The sequence below is a fragment of the Gouania willdenowi genome, chromosome 3, assembly GCF_900634775.1.
Source record: "Gouania willdenowi chromosome 3, fGouWil2.1, whole genome shotgun sequence".
NCBI lineage: Eukaryota > Metazoa > Chordata > Actinopteri > Blenniiformes > Gobiesocidae > Gouania > Gouania willdenowi.
In genome coordinates this window covers 37,852,541-37,874,912 of record NC_041046.1, presented here as the reverse complement: position 1 = coordinate 37,874,912, position 22,372 = coordinate 37,852,541, and the positions used below count along the sequence as shown (strand labels likewise).

General features: G+C 40.2%; 1 protein-coding gene across 6 annotated transcripts in view; it reads left to right on the top strand.

The window, feature by feature from the left end:
- The first annotated feature begins 20,713 nt into the window (after nucleotides 1-20,713).
- tle3b (TLE family member 3, transcriptional corepressor b) overlaps nucleotides 20,714-22,372 on the top strand; it is a 36,058-nt gene continuing 34,399 nt past the window's right edge. For all 6 annotated transcript variants that reach the window (XM_028476208.1, XM_028476225.1, XM_028476199.1 and 3 more), the window contains exons 1-2: nucleotides 20,714-21,160; nucleotides 21,631-21,837. In XM_028476208.1, coding sequence (XP_028332009.1) covers nucleotides 21,814-21,837 — 24 coding nt within the window. In that variant the 5' untranslated portion in view covers nucleotides 20,714-21,160; nucleotides 21,631-21,813. The remainder of the gene's footprint in view (nucleotides 21,161-21,630; nucleotides 21,838-22,372) is intronic.

The window sequence follows — 22,372 nt, the reverse complement described above, 5'->3', positions numbered from 1 at the left end:
ATAGACGATCGATTGAATCTTCCCTCCTGGGACTTCAGTTCACTATCAGACCAATAGGAAGTGGCAGAAAGTTCCATTAAAAACCCTGTTTTACTATTTGTGACTGTATGTTCCTGATTTACTGAAGAGCACAGTACCTCGCTGTGTCTCAAGCTAATATTATTAACATAATATTAGCTTGAGACAGTCTGGAGCTAAATGCATTTTTAGACATGAATAATGCAGGTGAAAGAGGTGCTGTGTATGTATATGGCCCGTCCCTTCCATGTAGGGCTTCCTATCTGAAGGAAACGCCTCTAAAAGCTTTTGCTGGGAGAGTGCAGTGAAGAGGACAGCAAAGGCATCGCTAAAGGTTATTTTGTTTAGAGAGACAGAATGGTGACAAATTATGAACAACTCATTACACTGAGGTGGCACTTTGCCGAGCAGTGAAACACAATCACACATGGAGGGGAGTCGATCTCCAGGGGAACGTTGAGTGGTGCAAATAACACGCTGCACACGGCAAAAAAGGATGACATCAAATTCCTGTGAGCACTAAAATCTTACACTGCAGCAGGTGTCAGACTTTAGAAGGATTTTAACTGTGTTTCGATTTTTACAAGACATAAAGCTTGGCAAGTCTGTAGCTCGTGAAAATGAAAAGTATAAAGAAAGCAAAGCAATTTCTGAAAGAATTACATCAAGCTGGCTTTTATGGATTTAAGAATTCATAATTGGTTGATGCTAAAATGCTGCTTGTGATGTTTATTTTCTTTCAAAAAGGGAAATGCTTTCTTATACATAACAAATTTAAACTCTTGGACCAAATATGATGCAAGTTATGTGTTTTGTAAGACACATGCTTGAAATTTAAAGTTTTGGTGATAAACTTAAACTTTTTGCATTCTAACAGCTAATCTAAATGTAAAATATTCCATGATTGTTGGGCACAAAGTACCCCAAAGGACTATGATAAATCAGCCAAATGTCCCAGAGTTTATTAAACAATGACCAAAAAGGACTTTTCATAATAATTTGTGTGAGGCAATTTTCCCATTTTTTTCGTGCTGCTTGGCACAAAACGTTTTCATGCAACGTGAAACAATGTTTTTTTATGCTCCGAGGCACAAATTTGTATAGAGCTGCTGGGGCAAATCGCAAACTGATGTATTTCCATGGGATTTATCACCTTAACCATAACATTAACTCTCAAACCCAAACCCTCTGAATGAAATGTTCTGTAAGAAGTAAATGCATTCTAAAACTTGAGTTAGAAAGTTGTGTGCCGCAGTACAAAAAGAATACGGAAATCGTGGTGGCACGCATGAAAAGTGAAACTTTCCTTCATTTCTTGACAGTGTCACGTTTCACAGTTAGATCGTGTTGGATCAATACCGTATTACCTTTATAGTGAGAAACGTGTATTTTTCTTTCCATTATAGACCAGTTGTTTTTGTTAAAGCTGCTACATTTGATTATTTTATAAAACCATATTCTGTGCCTCACAGATCAATGAATCGAGCATCATTTACTCCAAAAAGAAATTGAAAATGTTTAAATTTCAGCTCGAAAGTTTTTCTTCATCTCCATTGTAAACACTTCGTTGGTTGAAAATTTCACACATTGCATATCAGGATGTGGAGTAGCATGGGCAGGTGCATAGAAGTGTTTTGACATCATTCTGATATTATGGGGAAAACCGTGAACAAAGTAAAATAAAAATGTGTCAAGTGAATCTTTTGTTTTTCTTCACTGTCTGGTTTGGAAAAACAAGAAATCATGGTAAGAATGAAGTAGCAAAACACTTCTATGCATCATTTTACGGACTCCACTTCCCATAAGACAATGCGTTAAAATGTCAACAACGGTGGAGATGTCAACAAACTTTCAAGCAGCAGTTTCGACTTCTTTTCTTTCTTTTTGAAGTAAATAATGTTAAACTATTATTTTTATTGATTAAAAAATCTTTAGGAGTAGCAGCTTTAACTATAGAATGCAAAGAAGTTTTGCATCAATTAATGGCGTAACATCGTGTTTGCAGTTAATATTCAACTTGATCATATTCTGGTTAGCAGTGTTTGGAATAACGGCGTTTAAAATAACGCCGTTAGGTAACGGCGTTTGTTTTTCAGTAACGGGGTAATCTAACTAATTACTTCTTATGCCGTTACAACGCCGTTATCATTACTGAACGTTAAATGCGGTGCGTTACATGTATTGATTGAATAAACTGTTATCCGAAAGCACCCCTGGCTTCTTACTCAGCTGTAGTGAGGAGGCGGCTTAAAAACAAGGTAAGCGATTATGATTGGCTAAGGCGGCGTCATATTCCATGGTAGCCAATCTAGTGTTTTTACTCATATGCCAGCACATGCGCCACACACACACACACGCACACACACACACAAACAACCACTAGAGATTTGATGAAGCAGCAGAGATGGTGAGCGTGGAGCAGTCCGATGAAAAGTTGTCATTTTTAAGGTGACGATACAAACACTACTTTAAATTAATTGCAGTCAAAGGCAAGAGCGTGCATGTGAAGTGTTCATTATATCAAGGAGTGAAGACTTTGTCGACATCTGTTATAAGCAACTCGAATTTAATGAAGCACCTCAAAACGACACGCATCTAGAAAATCTGAATTCTTTGACATATAGCAACTTTTTTTTTAACAGTAACGCAAATAGTTACTTTCCTTGGTAATGAGTTACTTTTATTATAGAGTAATTCAGTTACTAACGCAGTTACTTTTTGGATCAAGTAGTGAGTAACTATAACTAATTACTTTTTTAAAGAAACGTTCCCAACACTGCTGGTTAGCTATTAGAGGTAAGGTGAAAACTGTTTTAATCAAACTTGACCAGTGGCAAAACGTGTCCACTCACTACAAGCTGTTAAAGATCCTAATCGTCTGCCTTTGGGTTTTCCTCCTGTCGTCTGTGGGGGTTTAACAGTGCAAGCCTCCCTTGAATTGAGTTATCAGCTGTTTGGATGTTTTGGTGTTAAAGAGAACGGCTGTGCAGGCTGGAACACGTTTCCCTGTTGGGATCATCTGATCCCTGTAGCTGGACTCCCACTTTGCCTAATATCCCTTGTCAACAACTGCTTTGGGTTCAGTTCACGCCACTGGTATTCTAATCAGTCACTATTATGAGCTGAACAGCTACTGTGGCCAGCTGCTAGGCATGTTTGGATAGGTGCCATACATTACAGTGGTCTACCAGCATGAGGGTGGCACAGTTGAAATTACACATATATTTACAGACAGGACTGAGAGGAAAAAGGCCAGGAAGGAACGATTGAAAACGATCGAACTGATGAGTGATGACCAAAAAGAGTTTAGCTTTGGTCTTTGGTTACTCAAACAATCTTATGTTTGACTGAAAATCTCTGAGTCAGTGCCATGTGCAGTAGTCCTGATCCTGAATGTAAGAATTTGATCTCTTGAGTACTTTTGTGTATTTAAGTCTTGTTCAGGGTGAGTGATATTTCAACTCATTGTCGTTGTCAGCTCGTCTGGGCTTAGATCAGGTGTACTATTCGTCTGGCCGCCTTCCACTCGTTGGACTCTCGTCTGGAGAGAATCAGTGGCTGTGACTCTCATTCTTTCCAGGTGGTCTGCCCCATCGTCTTCACTTTAGGTATTAAGCAGTCTCATATCACTCTCCTCATTTGCCCCCTACAGCTAAATAAACCTCTGCCTGGCTCGGATCTGTTCTAAGGTGAGCTGTTTTGTATCATGCCAAAGCATGACACCCCCCCCCCCCCCCCCCCTTCCCCTCCTCTACTTTCCACTGGCCCACACTTTCCTCTGGCTGATCTAAACCCGACACACACGTCATCACGTTGACATACTGTATAATATATTCATGATGCAAGATCATCGTTAAGCAGATTTGCTGAAAACTTTCTAATTTTTATGTGTCTTGACCAGTTGTTGCAGGATACTGTTCTCTGTCCTAATGTGTAACAATTAACAATTTTCATCAGGTCAATGTGAACCTTTCAACGCTTCCATCGCTTTTGTTGTTGTGGAGTGATAATCCCACTGTGTTGATTTCATCACTCACTTTGGTTTTAGGACTACTATTTTACCACACATTTTTCTCAGGTTACACTAATACACTGCATAATAATAATAATACTTTATATTATTAATGCACATTACATTGAAAGAAATCTCAAAACAAAACAAAACCTCAACCTGAACTAAACTAAACTAAATCAAATTAAATAATGAAATTAAAAAGTAGAAGCCATTGAAGGAGAAAACACTAGGAAACTTTTCAGTCCTCTTATTATGACCTATGAGAGGCAGATAAAATGTCATAAACGTTGATCATGGAATCTCAAATGCGTCATTTTAAGATTTAAAAAAAAAGAAAAAGACAAGCATGTGGATTCTAGTGTTTTGAAAAGGTTTATACTATGATGGCTAAATGACTTCAGCTCCAGAACTTTAGCCCTTGTGAGGACTTTCAGTGAGCAGTCAACTTTTCCACTGAGTTTTTCCTTCTTTTTTGAGCTACTAGTACTAGTACTAACCTCTATGATCTGATCATCTGAACAAGACGTTGGTAGAATTACCAGTGGGAAAGATACTTTGTGGCGTAGATGAGCTGCATGAAGACAGTACGCTAAATGGGCGGGGCGTGTTACCAGGGCTCCTCCCGCTGGAGGAATTTGCAAGATGGCAGCCCCCCTAAGCACTGTATTTTGGCTTCAAGAAAGTTGAGTGGGAACAGCTACCGTTCACCCCCACTGGTATGAATTTGGACTTGACTTGGTTCAGATCCTAAACCAGTTGAGCATCTGTGCTGGACAGTCAGAATGATGGAGTATACTGCAGGTGGAGTCCAACTTTAATTTTTTACCCCCTCTTTCCTTTCTCTGCTCTATGTGATATTCTATATATATATATTATAAATATGTATATACTAATAATAATAATAATGAAATAACAAATAATCCATTATTTGGTACAAGTTTCTTTTCTTATTGAAAATGAAAACAGTTTAAGGCCAGATAAAAGTTACAAACACAAACCCATGCATCTTTTGGCCTTAGAAATAATAGCAAATAGAGTTTGATGGGTTGCAGGGAGTGTGCCTACCTCGGTGATAAGAGCTCCACTGCACAGCTACAAGTGTGGAGAATCCTGATAGTGGAATGGCACCACTCAGCATGTTAGAGGTGAGTGGCAAAGGAAAGGAGAGCAGAACATTGAGAACAGCAAAACCTCTAAGTGGACAACTTAAGGCTATTAACGCAAGACACTGTGTTGCCAGGTATGAACACATTAAGCTGACGTGCAGTACAAAACAGCAATAATGGAGTTCTCTGAATGCACATTTTATTTATTTTTAATTTTTTCTTCTGCTAAATGTTCATCAGGGCCTAATTCTCAAGCCTAAATGTAAATCTAATCTGAATATAACAGTTAAAAAAATGGAGAGAATTGTGGGATCTTTGTTGTGAGTGCAGCAGTAAGTCTGTACTTTCACGCCCCCATTCCTTGAAGACACTGATACTGCAGCGGGGTAATTAGAGCTATTGATCCAACTAAATGATAGCCTACGCCGAGTGCTGAAGGGGCATGTGCTCAGCAAGCCCTGTTGTTATCTGATGACCCATAAAATCAATGGCCTGGCTGCAATCATCTCCCAGGTGATTCAGCTCCTTCCATCTCCCATCCTAATGCTGAATGTTTACCATTAGCACACTGTTCCCCCACGGTATACACAAGAGCAAGCACCTGATCACGCCCGCGGCCTTGAGACTCTATAAATGCAGGGGCTTCTTGTTCCCTAGGAAACCACATTTGGCTCCATAATGAACCCGGTGCTTCGACAACTTGCTGCGCAGAAACTGATGTATAAAGATTATTACAAGGAACAGACATTTGAAATGTCACAATATGTCAGGCTGTCCTCCATACTTTGTTCACTTTCAGTGCATCGTTAATAGCAAAAACCTCCTCAGTACAGACATAAACTAATGAGGAACATTTTTCAATTTGCACAAGTAGAAATTAGTCTCATGTTTTTGTCAAAGATTAAAATCCATTTTAATACCAAACTCCTGCATTGTGGGGCATCACTACTGCACAGCAAGGAGGTTGTGGGTTCAAGTCTCAGTGTTGCTGGCAGAGGTGTATAAATGACCTGAAAAAAATAACAAACAGTGAATCAAGTGTCTGCCTGAGATATTGATATTGGCTGTAAAGAACAACTCCTTAGCTTTCAGAATTTGGTGTAATTTCTCCGATAGAGCAAATATTAGCAGTTACGGTTTGTTAGATTAACCTGTTCCCAAAATGCATTCAGTGTCCCTGATAATTTCCCGCCGTGACCTCCAATCCAATCAAATGGAGTCAAATTATGTTTTTTAATGAAAGTGCTGATTTAGTAAAGTACAAATCATCAAAAAAATTACTCAAGTATTGTAACAAAGTACATTTTATGATTATGTTTATGTTTTTTAAGAACCCAATTAGCATCAGTGGCTTACCACTTCGGCTACTCTTCTTGGGATTTTTTTTTTTTTTTTTTTACAACAAACTTTAGTACAAGCAATCGTTATCAATACATTTTGACATGCAAAAAACACAATCAAGCTTTTTGTTTAGTTACGACAGTAATTCAGAGAAAAATGTTTAGAATTCATCTAAATGCTCATGTTCCACTATCATAATATAATTTGACTTGCTTCTTAAAGCTATAACTCATTTTTTGTTCTTTAATATAGTGTGGTAAGTGATTTTATTCCTTCATGGCTTGAAACTTAACTGAACGTTGGCTTAGCTTAGACTTGCATATTGGCAGAGTGAAACACTCTATGTTACTATACACCTCTGGGTGCTGGTTTGCATTCTCTCCCAAGCATTAATGGGTTTTCTCTTGTTACTTAGTCTAAAAACATGAGAGTCGGCTTTTATGAATTGGCTGTAAGAGAGAATCTCTGTGTGTTTTTATCTTCTGTCCAACAAAACTGTACTGCAGAATCAATGGAACAAACCTTGCTTCAACAACAACATTGAGTCAGACTGAATATTGCGAGACATAAAGAAGTCAAAGACATATAAATTAGTATTAATAGAATGTACAAAAGATAATTGATAACATAGTATTTGACTTTTAAGTGATGCAAAATAAAAATAAAAATATGTCAACAACCAAGCATTCATTCAGCACCCAAAATAAATCTTTGGTTGAGAATAGTAGAACAAACCTTAGATGCTGAAAAAATAACATTAAGAATTAGAGATAACTTACGAAAAATTAGTAAATTATATCCTGAAAATAGCCCAAATAGACTACCCAATTATATAAATTCATCAAAAGATGTGTGACAAAAATAGTGGTGTGTGTATTATTTTTATTATTTAGTATATTGTTTTGTTTGTGTGTGTGTGTATTTTCTTTTTAAATTATTGCCTTATTTAATTAATATATTTAAATCATTTTATACTTTTTAAATGCAGTGTACTCTTGATGACAGAATTTTTTGTTAACTATTGCAATAACATATTTAATAAGGGTTAAGATAGATTGTAATTGTTAGTTTTGCATGGCAAAAATGACTAAATTAACATCCAATATGGTGGAATGTACTCTTTAAAGAATTTTGAAGGTGGTGGGGCTCTTCTGATGATAACAGTCATTGTAATAACTGATCAATCCTCACTACACTGGCAGCATTGTTACATTGTTATCTGATCTACCCACTGAACAAATATGAGGACCTATCCTGCTTTTCATGCCAAACACAGAGACGAGATGATTCAACCACCTGATTATGGTCCTTTTACTCGTAAATGCAAACAAACTGGTCGACCTCTTGGTCATTACGAGCATCTCATTCCCTCTTCAGCTGCTGGATGGGATAAGGTCACTTTGTTGACCTGTGTTTCACAGCAGCCACTTGGATGGTAATGACAAACAATAACATCAACCCACTAAAGAGCCTCACACTCATCTGCCCTGTGGACCTGGGCACAATGAGTGCTAGCTAAATTAGCTTATTAATAACACGGTTCAGCCATTCACTGCTAATTCAAGCTTTATATCATCCTGGCAAATGTGTTCAAGCCTGTTTTAGTCAAAAACTTTGAACTCATCAGATTGATATTAAGTGTGGCCTGCCTTCTGATTGCACCTGTTATTACACAAATGGGTTGAAGGCCCACTTAATACAACAGTAAAGCAACCTAGCATTAAAAAAAACTATAGTCTAACTCTGGCATGACATCCCAAACAAGACCCTGATTTGGTTTTATTAATCTCTAAAACGTGGGACAAAGGCACCATGTAAATCACAGGGTTCTCTTTCATAACATTCATTTCGATGTCTCACTATGGGGTATATGCCTCCGCGTCAAATCTCAGAAGCCCTTTCTCATAAAGCCAACCCTGATTGGCTGATGAAATGTATTCATATACGGCAGGTAGTCCCACCTACTATAAGTAGAGTGGGCGGAGAATACATTCAAAAACCTCTTCTCGCTCAAGAAGCTTCTCTCCACAGCAGCTGAACTGTCCACAGGTGGACCCTTCTTGGATTCCTTTCCGGTCACTGCTGTTGGTATCCTTTTTGTGTCGACCACCTCAGGTCAGCCAGTGTTTTTCCCTGCTCCCATGCTAGGAACTACACTGCTTCAACGCCCTCCACGGCTGTCGAAAGCCGACCGCTGACACCCCGTTTTCATCTTGGCTCACAGCTAATGCTCAACGCCACCCCACGGCTGTCGAGCACCGGACCCAACACCCCAGTTGGCGGCTCGGCTATGACACTGCCCTTGCCACCTGTTCTGCTCCGAACCTGCACCTGAGGGTCTCCCACGCACCCGCTTCCCCGCTACTACGGCTCTGCCCGAAGGCTACCGGGAGGAACGGACGTTTTCAAATAAAGTGTGCCCCACTGTCGCACCCAAGTCAAAAGCTGGGGGCGCAGCAAATGAACAAACCCTCGAGCAAGGGACAGTGGGGTCTCCGCAGTCCCGCTGCCCCCCGGGGAGAGCAGATGTAAAAAAAAGAAAAATTCTCCCCTCAGGAACGTTCGCACGATTTGAACCCTGTGCAGTTTGTGGTCACACCAGGGAACCTTGTGCAGGGAACCTTGTGCAGGGAACCTCGTGGGGATGTTGACCGCACCTGAGTACGCTGGGCTCTGGGCCTCTGGCGCGCCCCGCTTTTCCTGGCGCAAGGGGGGCCTATGTGCACCATTGTGTACAGGGTAGTGGTCACAACGGTTGCCAGCCTGATGGGCTGGGGCGTGGTGCACGGGAGGCGATCTGTGATGGGTCGCTGGGATGTGTGAAAAACCTCCAGCACTCCCGCATCAATTACTTGGAGCTCTCAGCAGTGTTTTTTTTGCTGGTGTTTCTTTCCGTTCCTCACTGGCCTCCATGTCCTGGTGAGAATGGACAATACAACCACGATAGCATTCATTAACAGACAGGGCAGATTGCGTCAGTTGCACCAGCTATCACGCAGGCTAATCCTGGGGGGTTGTGGTCGCCTCCGCCCGCTGAGGCGACGCACATCCCAGGGGACCTAAATGTCCACTACCCGAAAAAAATATATATGGTTGTGGATGCTCCCCCCGCAGTGTGCGCTGTTCTTCTCCCTCCACAATTTGGGGGCTCCCTTAGGGGTAGACGCATTAACGCACGCTTTCCCGCACGCACTGATCTATGCTTTCTTTCCGCTGGCCCTGGTTCCCCCCAACTACACCAAGGTGAGGGAGGACGGGCACACTCTGATCCTGGTGGCTCTGCATTGGCCTGACATGCACTGGCTGTCGGAGATTTACCGGCTGCTGTGCGCTCCCCCCTTGGCAACTCCTTTTGCGGAGGGACTTACTGTCACAGGTAAGGAGCTCAATCTTCTATCCTCGACCAGAGCGCCCCTGAGTGTTGCAATCTGTCAGCCATGGGACTCTCACAGCGTGTGATTTCCACCATACAGAGCGCTCGGGCTCCCTCCACTAGGCCTCTGTTTGATTGTAAGTGGAGGGTGTTTGAGGATTGGCGTCACCGGGCGGGACACACCCCCTTTTCAGTGTTCCGTGGGAGTGATCTTGTCATTTCTGCAGGAGCTGATCGACAAGTGGAGCTATCGCTGCCTGTCATGTGTGCTTCAGGGATAAAACTGAAAGTCAGCACTCGCTGATTGTTCGTTTTATGAAAGGAGCACTCAGACTCCTTCCTGTGTCCAGGCTGTTGTTGCCGTCATGGGATTTGGCTGTGGTTCTGGGGGGCTTAAACATCCTCCTTTTGAATCGATGGGGCAAGCAAACTTGAAGTTTGTGTCCCTAAAGGCGGTGTTGCTACTGGCTATTGTGTTGGCTAAGTGACATCTACGCACTCGTCGAGCGCTCAGTTCATTCCGAGCGCCGCTAGGACGGTACTGAAGCCTAACCCAGCGTTTGTGCCAAGGGTGTTGGGCTATTGACGTCACGGCCTTCCCTGTCTCACAGGGTGAGCAGCGGCCTTATTTGTTGTGTCCGGTAAGCGCTGTGCGCGCATACGTGGATTTGAGAGCTTCAGGAAGAGTGATCAGCTCTTTGTTTCTTGGGCTCCGCCCCATATGGGAAAGCCTGTTGCTAAGCAACGCTTGTCACACTGGGTGGTGAAGGCAATTGCTTTGGCTTATACGAGTCAGAGTCTGCAGCTGCCTGTTGGCTTGCGTGCTCATTCAACTCGAGGTCTAGCCACATCCTGGGCCTTGTTCAGGGGTGTGTCTGTTCAGGATATTTGTGCGACGGCGAGTTGATCCTTGCAGTTTCTTCTGTCCTGATCGGTACAGTGCTTGCCCTTCGGGCTGGTGTAGCGTACGATAAACTTGTCTGCAATACGGAAGCTACGATATCCCATAGTGAGACATCAAAACAAATGTTATGAAAGAGTAGACTGTCGTGAGACAGGTTAGTTTTACCCTACTGATGATGTGTTGTTGCAATACTAATCCGGTAATTTACATAACCCCGGTTCTCTGAGTAATATGAGAGAGATGTCTCATCAGACATCCCTTCTTGCTGATTGAGCAAATTTCATCATAGCTTTCGTCTACTACATACTTTGGTTGTGTTCGAAATCGCATGCTAACGTACTATGCAGTACGCACTCAATATATATAATGTCTACTATATACTATTAGTATGATTAGGATGGTGACCTTTCCCAATAAAGTATACTTCCAAATTTTCAAAGATGCATTTCAAACCTACAACGACAAAAACCTGAAGCACACTGAGACTAAATATCTCCATTGATTTGCCACCTTTGAAAGTTTTGAAAGCATGGGGCGGTTGAGTATGAGTAGTGTGCTACTCGTGCGTACTTAGAAAATGTCCCGACATAGTATACATGAGGGTATATCTCACATATTTAATCTTTGCATGCCATCTAATGTGAATGCACTAAATACTCATTTTGACTTCAGACTTAGTATAAGTAGTATGAGTAGTATGCAAGTATGCGATTTCGGACACACAGCCAATTACCAATTCAGAAATTACGTGTGGACAAAAACTATATGAAAATAAATTGATGTTTTCTTTTAACTAATAAAAATGAAACTCAAATGTCTGCATAGAAAGTAAACCAATCTGAACTACGTTTCCATTTTGGAAGGTGTCCAATCAAAAGTACTTTTGTTGCGTGGAAGGTCGGACAAGCCATTAAGTGATCCAATAGGAAGTAAGGTGACTGTGTTGGCAGACGTAAGACCTAATAATAAGCATAAACTCTTAAGGTGGGGACACACTGAGATTTTTTCAATTGTTGTACTCAGCTCCAGCTCTCAATTGCAGAGCCCGGATGTGCGCAACTCACGATTCATGTTCTCACACTATACGGACCGACACTCTGACACAATCTGATTGCTCACACTGTACGTCCATACACGTCACATCAGGGTCTTGTTTCCGGAAATGCAACGTACAAATTAGAAGGACAACTCTGAAACGTAGCAATTAAAACAGAAGAAGAAGAAGAAGAAGAAGAAGAAGAAGAAGAAGAAGAAGAAGAAGAAGAAGAAGAACCCGGAAGTGGAGAGACACTTGCAAATCTCAGAAAAAAGAGCTTTAAAAAAAGAAAAGGCGACAATGCGATGGACCAGGAACTGTGGCTGGACAGATGTGGGCAGTACGGTCCATCAGTTTTACAGTAGTCCTACGGTGTTCGCACAAGCGCAATGTGAGAGTTTCAGGCAAGCCGGTACGTGGCACTGCTTCAACAGTGCAATACCCTCACGAGGAGCAACCAGGATTTCACACGTTTGGTTATCTTACGACCATACGATTTCTGATCGGGAGCTGGTCGTGAGGTGTTAATCGCTTCTCGTGACCCCATATATACAGTACTACACAATGCACAACACATGATTGAGCCGAGACTCGGCCTGATCCCAAAAAATAGATGCACAAGTCAAAAATCACCTCAAAATGGGCCAAATATTGCACAGTGTATGCCTGCCTTTTTGCTTTATATCTATACCGGATTTAGTCGAATAAAATGTTAATGCCATTCAGTTGTTTAAAACAAGACTATTACTGAATTACTCCTGATGTTTACATTTTGATTTAAATCAAGTTGCATTTTAGTCAAAAGACAATGACTAAATCAGTGTTTGCTAGAAAGTAAACACCTGATACACTCGCTGTGACACACATACGTTAATGTACACGTACACACAAACACGTAACCATACTTATGTACGAACTTCAGCCAAGAAAAAGCCCTCCTCTTTGTTCAAGCGCTGCTTCATGTCTGTGTTTGTCCCTTTTGATAAGGCCCTTTCATCTTGTTTTCATTGATTACAGGCTGACGACTCACAGTCAAACTCTTTGGGGGCTCTATTCATGTCTGCAGCCCCCAGGACACACACTGGCTCTATTGTGACCAGGAATGTCTCTTTTCAGGGCCCTGAACTCGCCTTTGAAAGCATGTCACTAATCCTGAGTCAGTGGGTGCTTCATAGTGCTGCTGTGATGGTCCCGGTGTCCACGCTGATGGGGAAGTTGGCTCCAAATTTTGCACTCAAGGAAGAAGCTCTGAGGTGTTTTGAAAAGGAGACGCCTGAAAGGAGTAAGAAAGTAATCTGATGGGCACGGATAACCAAACAGTGAGGCCGCTCTCTGAAAAAGAAAAGCTCCATAAGGGTTTGAATGCTTTCTATTTGTACGAGAACAGCTTCCTTGGTTCACACTTCCACTCCTTGTTTTCACGACTAAACCGAGGTGTGTCCTTTCAGGAAGTATCAGGATTTGAGTGTAAAGCAGAAGCACACACTGAGCTTTGGTTTCCCGTAGACACTGTGGTTTTGTTACTGAGGGTTTGTTTGAGTAGAGAATGTGATCTCACAAGCACGAATGGGATTTGAACCTTTAGTGGCCACGGAAACCATTAAAAATATATATGGTTGTGTTTACTTTATGGCTGGTGTTAGTTGACTCAGAAGGTGGGCACACAGAGAAAAAGTGAAGGAATCCATTGGTGAAGCTTTTACAAAGATGGGAGCGGACGGAGCCAATCAGCGCTCGGTAAAGAATTAAAACCACCTCTGCAAATAGCCTCAGTGTTTGTGTAGCGCCTCAGAGTGGGAGTTTCACAGCGTCTGGGTTTCCAGTGCAAATAAATAGTGCAGAGGTCTACAAGGGTGACGTCCCCCCTCCACATCCCTGAGGTGAAGCCCCGCTCCTTTGTTGATGCTTAATCTAGGCCACTCTCTATTGAGTGGGATGAAAAGTGAAGCTTTGTGGGAGTGTTTCTCTGTGTGTGTGTGTGTGTGTGTGTGTGTGTGTGTGTGTGTGTGTGTGTGTGTGTGTGTGTGTGTGTGTGTGTGTGTGTGTGTGTGCGTGTGTGTGTCCATCAACGACTACGATTACATGATGTTTTTTAAATAATTTAATGAAATCATTCGGAATTAAAGTGTTCTGGTTCTTGTTTACATGGAAATAGTAATTCCGAATTGAGGTTTACATGGAAAGCAGGTTTATTCGGCTTTATTCAATTCCACTTTAGGTCTGGGGGTTGGGAAGTGTTCTGATTGGAAAGGCGGCGAACGTGACGTCACGTCTATCGGGTAAAAACACACAGCAAACCTTTTATTGTCTGCTATAACATAGAAGACCACATGAACTGTTTTCACCTTTATTTTGATTTAAGTTTTGACACGGCAAGTCGCGTATGCGCAAAAACCACGATAAAGTGTTTACGAATAAACCAGCCACCTAATTCAAATTTAAGTTTAATTTGGGATTAAATTTGGACTTGGAATGAAGTGTTTACAAGGTCAGTTTAAAGATGATTTAACTTTCATTCTGCTTTAAAGAGAAATTAAAGCTCCCATGTAAACGTGGCCAACGTGGCATGAGAAGCAGTAGGATCATTTTCGTTTGTATGTGGTTCCTCAATCAGTCTTGGGCCCCGTGGAGGTCACCGCTGTGTTTGCCCGTTCCCAGATAAACCACATCCTTACACTGGGTCCACACATTGCGCTCCCTGGACAGATTGGAGCAGAACATAGTGAAACAGATCTACACAGCTGACCAACAGTGCACTCTAAAAACCATATTTCAACAGTTGTTGAAGTAACTCAAAGTTCTGAGTGAGTTTCATTCACATTTCTGCTTCAGCGAAGGCAGTCTCCAACAAGCTGTTCTCAACTTAGTGAACCTGCATCAATCAGGTTTATCGTGATGCTGCGCACCTTTTTAAAAAAAATCTCCAGAAGAACAATCTGATTTTATAATTATTTAACTTAAAATTGTAATTTAAGTTTAAGTTAAGGGATGGTTGTGCTTATATTCGACCAATATCCAATATCGGATTGGAACACCTTTAATAAATGAGGGTAATGTTGATCAGTGTTAATTTTTTACAGAAAGATTTGATTTAGTTTTAGTCTAAATTTAATCATCAGGACTATTTCAGTTAAAGTTTTTTAGTCAACTACGTGAGTAAGATTTGAGTTGATTAAATCTGTTACAGTTATAGTCGACTAAAATAAAGATTTAATTATCATTGATCAACCTGATACTGGATGGTATTAATGTTTGACAGATGAATCAATGCGTATGACCACATGATCACATGAGTTATGATTGGATTTTATTCCATGTGACAAAATTATATTAAAGTTTTTATTAGTTGACAAAAAATATATAAATATAGATCAATATTAATAAATATTACATTAAAAATAATAATAATTGTCACGGTCTAGTTATTGATGTTCTAGCAGTTTTGCATGTCATTTATTTTCTTTTTTTAATGTCTGCAGAATGAAATAAATCAGTGTTTATCACAAGCAGCTTAGAATTAACAGAGTTTCTACAGGAAGTTGAACTTATGATTAATCAGCATGTTTATAACAATTGTTACTGTTCTGAGTTCCCAGACAAGACATAGAGAATTCCATCACTTGAAAAAGCTTCAGCAGGATAACGTTTGCATAGGTTTCCATGTGCTGTTCACTTACCTGCTCTTCCTTTATGGCTATTACTGACCGTCACCACATCTACAGGAGGCTGGTCTTTGTTACTAAGCAACAGCTAAAGTGTACAGCATCCTATAGCTGTCGTTTGAGGGTTTTTTTTGCGACTTAGACTTTAAGACCAAAAGTTGGAAAACAAATATTGTAAAATTAGTTTACAAGATTACAATAGTGGTTATGGAGCTACAGTACAACAGAAGTAGATGTTTTCACTGATTTCATTCTGAGAAATGAGAACAGTCATAGTTCCTGATATGCTTTTATTTGTACATTTTTTTTGGTAAGTTAAGCACCTTGCCTTTAGATTCAAATATATGACAAACGCTCTCTGAAGATTGTCCAATTTATTAATAATTCCCCTCCGCTAAGGAAGTATGCATGCTATTTTCACCTGCATTTATTCATTTATTTATTTGTTTGTCTATTAGCAGTTATGTCAAATACACCTAATAGAGGATACATAGTTAAAATGTGTGATAAAATGTTGAAAAATAATTCTTAGCTTAGCTTCTGAGCAGCAAACCTGATTCTGTGACGAGTATCATTTTTCCCAAATATTGTTGAGAGCGTTTTTAATGATATGTGTATGTAATGCACACAAGAGTTAGCTACTTAGCTAAACTTATTACTATCTTTGAAGAGAAATAGAGATAGAAAACATTATATTTCATGCATAGGATGTGAAAAGAAATGGTAGAAGGCCACTCATTTGAATATAGAATGTTACTTGGCACAGCCGTTTCTAGCTATGCGCGGGCCCAATGCAAGATGTTGTTTGGGGGCTTCAAGTTCGCTAAACTGGAGCGAGTTTTATTTCATTAAATGTCCACAAACTGCTACACTCTACTACAAGAAACGAGCTACATGTCAATAGATAGAATTAATAACATTTTTTAAAATGTTATTTTCAATTTTTGACAACAAGAATGCAACTCAAAAACACTAGTAACAGCTTATGATTGTGTTTGTAATATTATCATATCCTACATTTATTTTCAAGCATATCAGGTATATTTTAGGTCAAGGACTCAACCTTTGGGGCCCCCTAGTGGCTTACGAGGTCATATGCAATTGCATAGCCTGCATATAGCAAGAAACGGTAACACAGAGGCTACGTTCAGATTGCGGGCAAATCTGATTTTTACAGGCCACTTTCTTTTGTGCTCCTGAATCTGATACGTATTTGATATTTTGCAATGCGACTGCCTTCTGAACAGCCAGGTCACATTCATCTGACCTTTACATTATAGGAATGCAAAGGGAATAAATAACAGCCATAGTGGAGGACTGAGTGGAATGTGGACAATGGAGAGAGAGTGAGGCCTTACAATAATACATATTTACATATTATCAGTGCCACACACAAACTGCAACAAGGCGCCTCCATATTTACTTCCGTAAACATGTTAAAAAAAATCGAAGTAGTCCAAAAAATTGGAAGCGTGCATTAATACCTGCTGTCTGAACAGACACCAATTGCAACAAATGTATCAAATTGTAAAACATTGTTAATTTTTGCGAATATTTTAAACAAAATTGTTGCAGTACTACGGAAACGTATAGCATTCACTTTAAAAATAAATAAATAAATAAATAATCTGTTTTTCTGAATATTTTTTTTTTTTGGTTTGTTTTTTGGGCATTTTTTTTTTCTTCCTGTTTCTCAGAGTATTTTTTTTCCAGCTTTATGGAGTAATTTATCTGTTCTTCTTTTTCTAATTGCTTTCCCCGGAATTATCGAGATACTTCGGGAACATCCATCCTATGGCGACTCATTCTGTGTATTTTTCTGTATAGAACAGAATAGTTCACTTATTGTAGTCATTTACCATACTCATTTGAAATGCACACCATACATAAGTAGACATGTATGATGTGTGTGTGATGTACTCAGAAATGTGAGTCTAATAAAAATAGACCACATGGACACAGAATGAATGAATGAATGAAAGCACGTTTAAAGATGAAGCTAGATGAATAAAGGAGCTGATGTTTGATCAAGGTATAAAGCTTTGTTTGGTTGAAAATGATTTGGTGGAGGAGGGGAGAAGGAATAGCAGAGGAGGGGGGAAACAAACTGATATTTAGCCCCTACTGGCTTTTTTTCCCTCCTGCTTTTGTTTTATGCAGAGCTCTTTTTACCACATGGTAGTGACAGATTGTTTGAGCTGAAAGGAAAAGCCATTCGAAGCTAATTAAGCAGCCATTCCAGGCGCTGTTCGCAGGCGGGAGGGAGCGGAGCAGCCATTTGTCAGCGAGGAACCCAACGTGGGTTTAACTGACAACCCGGACTGCTGACTGACAGCTCCTCCCCGCCTCAGCCAATGGCGAGCGGCGCGGGGCGACAGCCGCGCGCCCATTGGCTGGAGGGCGGTGGAGTAGGGCGTGACGAGCCCACGTGGGGCCGGGCTGGGGGAGCGACACGTGATAGGCTGAGGCGCAGACGTGTTGCAGCGTCCGCCTCAGAAGCTGCTGATAGGAAAGCTTGTAGATGCTTGAGGTCTCGTTAGAAATAGGTCGATCAATTCCAGTCACTCAAAGGACACTCTACTGCAGATGAAGCGGTATTCACATCTCTGTGCTGCTCTCCGAGTCCTGGATAAGTCCCTGTGAAGCCATTATCCCTGCACAACACATCCACATTAAAACACACCAAATCAGAAGGAACTTTATAATATTTAGGGACGGTGGACCATTTACCTGTTATTTCAATACAACTTGTGTACAGAGGTGTAAAAAGTACCGATATTTCCTACTCAAGTAGAAGTATTGTCACTTGATTAAAATTGTACTCAAGTCTTTATCGAGCACATTTAAAAACAACAGACATTGACCAAAGTACAAGTAAGTCATACATGAAATACTAAATAGTACTCAAAGTAAAAGTTACTAGTTACTTTCACCCCACACGTTTATTTTTTGGTCATAAATCATGCCATGGTTCCCTTGCATACAGTAAACATCTCATGTATAAACTTAAAATAGTAAGAGACCAAATCTTGCACAATTGGAACTTAATTTTGTTTTTCACAAACGCACCTGTGTAAAATAAAAGGTTTGTCAAATTTTGGCGTCGTACATTACATTTAGTCTGGTTGGTCGGCTATGATGTGATGTGTTTGATTGTTGTCTGGTTATTTCACAATGTCCGTTGATCATTTTAAAACAAAAATGATCATTTAATCAGTACCGCTTGGGTGTGGAAATGTAATGAATTACTTTACTTCTTTTAAAAAGTACTTAAGTACAAGTAAAATTACTGATTTAGAAATATACTCAAAATAGTACAAGTACCCATAATCCATTACTTTCACCTGCTTGTGTATAGTTGCCATTACATTTGCTGATATGCCACAGTCAGGTTTAGACTGGTCTAGATTCAGTATATTTACCAGATATCCATGGAAATATCGTATTTTCATAAGGGGTGGGAAAAATTTCAGTTTATGATACATCACGAGTTTTGTGACAATATTAAAAATCTATATTTCTCCCCAGGATCAATTGTTTTTGTTGTTGTTGTTTTTTGCTAGATTGAAGCTGTGTTTCCATTATAGATTTTCACAAAAAAGTGATAATTCTAAATGTCGACAAAGTATAATTGTGCTTCCATTGAACGTTGTTTTGGGCAGAAGCTTCACAACTATCGTGAAATCTCATCGCGCGAGACTTCACTGCAGGAAGACGTTCTCTCCAAATGTCCTTATAAAGCTTCATTATCCTTTGTTGTTTCACGTCTAATGTGGCAAAAATATTTTTGAAGTATAATGCCAAGAAATGTCTATATCTTCTCTTCTATCTATGCGTACCGCTTCATTTTTTCTCGGAAAGCAGTGGTCATGTGACCAGGTACAGGTATGTCATGTCATAAGGCTATGTACTTCATTTTCTGGATTTGCGGGAAAAAAATGTTTTAATAGCACTTTTACGACACATTTCAATATCGAAACGTCTGAAATACCTCCTCATTAAAACGTAAAAACGTTTTAGCGATATTTCAGTGTTTTTTCCAAATTCAGGTGTTTCCATCCATTGGAAATACTGTATTTTCATTGGGGGGTGGGAAAAATATCGATTTACAATATATATAATGATTTTTTTTGTGACAATATTAAAAATTGATATTACTCCCCAGAATTGATTGTTTTTGTTTTTATAACCATCTCTACATATGTCGTCAAAGGTTAACATAGTGCATGGTTCTCAAAGTTTTTCTGTTGCGCCCCCCCTTTGAAATATGAAAAACTTTCAGCCCCCTTATTGCAACAGAATTTTGACAAAATGGATAAGAAAATGTAACATTTATTGAAAAATGTTAAATTTTTACACATTTTCTATAAAACTCTAAAAGTTTAGGACAGTAATAATAACATTCTTTGAGTGAAGAGAAAAGCATGTTTTTCTATTATTCAGGGTCAATGTTTAGCAAGGGTTTCATTATGTCAGCCACGGATTTCAGTATGGGAATCGCTGGGTGTTAAAATAAGCAAAAATTAAAAAGAAATAATCATTACTATTGAATTGCAATACTTAATAAATCAGTATAAATCAAATTGGCATTTTGTCCCAGCCCTAATTTCTATGGAAACACATGGTTTCAGAGGTTTCTATTTGTTGCTTCTCTAAATTATAGGCAAATCTCATTTAAACACAACTATAGTGTATGTATATAAGTTGTGTATGCATGTGTGTATGTATCAGTATATGAATGTATGTAGTGATAGCTGTTTCCAATGCTGATGAGTTAAAAGTAAATATTGATAAATAAAAAAATAAATAGTTTTTGTGACACTTTGGGTTTTACAAATAACATATAGATGAATTGTTAAATCTTTTCAAGCTATCCTTAGTTTTAATAGCTCACACATTACAAGCTAAAGCACATTTTATCAATATTACACATGAAACAATCAGTGTTTAGCTTGTTTATCTTTGAGTTATTCCAGTTTATATACCGCGCAACTTGATTTAAAATGATAAAACTGATGCATGCAACTAAACAATAACACATTTTGAATCTCAGGACGATTAAATGATTACTTTTGAACAAGTTGTTGATCGCACTAAAATGTCACTCCAGATCCAAAATGGCGACCTTGTGACGTCACATCGCGGAGCCCAATCAGGATACAGCTGTTTCACCCTTCCCCACGTGGGGAAAACGCGCTGTAATTGGCCTTCACTGCTGAAGCTTTCCGAGCGCTCTGATTGGTCAGTGAGGAGTCTCTCTCTCGGCAGTTTGGTCCTCGTGTCAGTGCACAGTCTGTGTGTGGTACCTCGCGCCCTGCGAATCTCTATCGAGGACGGTTTTAACACAAAACAACGGCTTTTACTCGACGAAATAGTTGCAATATCACCCCGTGATTTACATGAAGATTGGTGTACTGCTTCCGGAGGCACGGTTGATTTCTTTTTTTAAAGTTCTACACGTCTTTTTGGAAGGTTTCGGAGAGTCTGTCCGGGCTGAACGACGACGCTCTCCGGCTGTGGATCACCCGGTTTAAAACCAACACTGAAAGGGACCGACAGCAAGAAAAAGGTCGATTTTAAAGGAGGAAGTGTGGGAAAATAATCACGACAGCGGTCGCTTTCTTCTCCTCACGCACTGACTGACCTGGGGGATATTACTCTGTGGATTTTAAACCCTTTCAAAGGAAGAACTGGTGGAGAGAAAGGTAAAGAAAATGGTCACATAAAACAAGACGTCCGTCCGCCCCTGTTGCTGATGGTGGAGGTGATGGTAGTAGTGGTGGTGGTGTGGCTTTATTAGAAGCATTCAGCTCCATGTTCTCTGCTCTTCCAGGACCAACCACCAAAACAAGCGTTGCGTGTGTTCATTTCCCTTCTTTGTGATTGAAACTCGTTATTAGTTTCAATCTAAACAACAACAACATGATGGCTGCTGTGCTATCAAAGCCCAAACTTCGGGATTACACACACTGCCTTCTTTTCATTTCTCAAAATTAAATTGTTGGAAACGATTTTGATGTTTGACTTCATGTGGGTTTATTAAGACACTAAAAACGAAGCTATTACTTTTAGTTAATGACTGTGTATTAAAAATGAATGAGGGCCAGTCTTCATTCTTTATTTGAGCGTGTCTTGTTGTGATCGTGACCCAGCTTGTGTGTGTGTTTTTGTGTAGGTGTTGAGAAGGTGAGAGCACCATCCAAACATCGGGCTCTGGGTGTGCGCCTCACAGCCGAGAAGGAGGCTTTGTCCGCCGCCATCCTGTGCGCACAGCAGGGGAGGGGGTGTCGGTGGTAGAGCGGGATCACCGAGAGGAGGAAGGAAACGAGAGAAACCCCTCCAGTGTGAACGACTCGTCATGTATCCACAAGGCCGGCATCCGGTGTGTATAGTTTGTTTTAAATTCTAGCTTGCATCTGTGGTTTTCAACCAGGGGTGCGCGTACCCCTGAAGCGCATGTGTCAACCTCTCGGTGCAGGGTCCAACCATGGCCCATTTAGAACAGGAGTGTCAAACTCATTTTAGTTCAGGGGCCAAATACCGACTAGTTTGAGCTAATGTTGGCTACAGTTTTTTTTTTGGGAAAAGGAGCAAATTCAACATTAATGTGCCCTGGTTTGCACTTCCACTTATAAATTATATATAAATAGGGCTGGGCGATATCTCAATATTTTTTTTTTTCATAATGACTAAATACGATGTGATACAATCTCGATAAATTTAATTCAAATGAAGTTCGACAATAAAGACAGTTCTATGGCTGATGAAAAAATGCCACACAGGCACATTTATTAACAAACGGCTGCACAATATGTGCAACTTTTGCCTTTTTCTTCTATCGATGGGTTTTCTATGACATCACAAACCACTCACAAATCCGTAGTCCGCCATCTTGTGTGTCAGCTTTTATTGTTTAC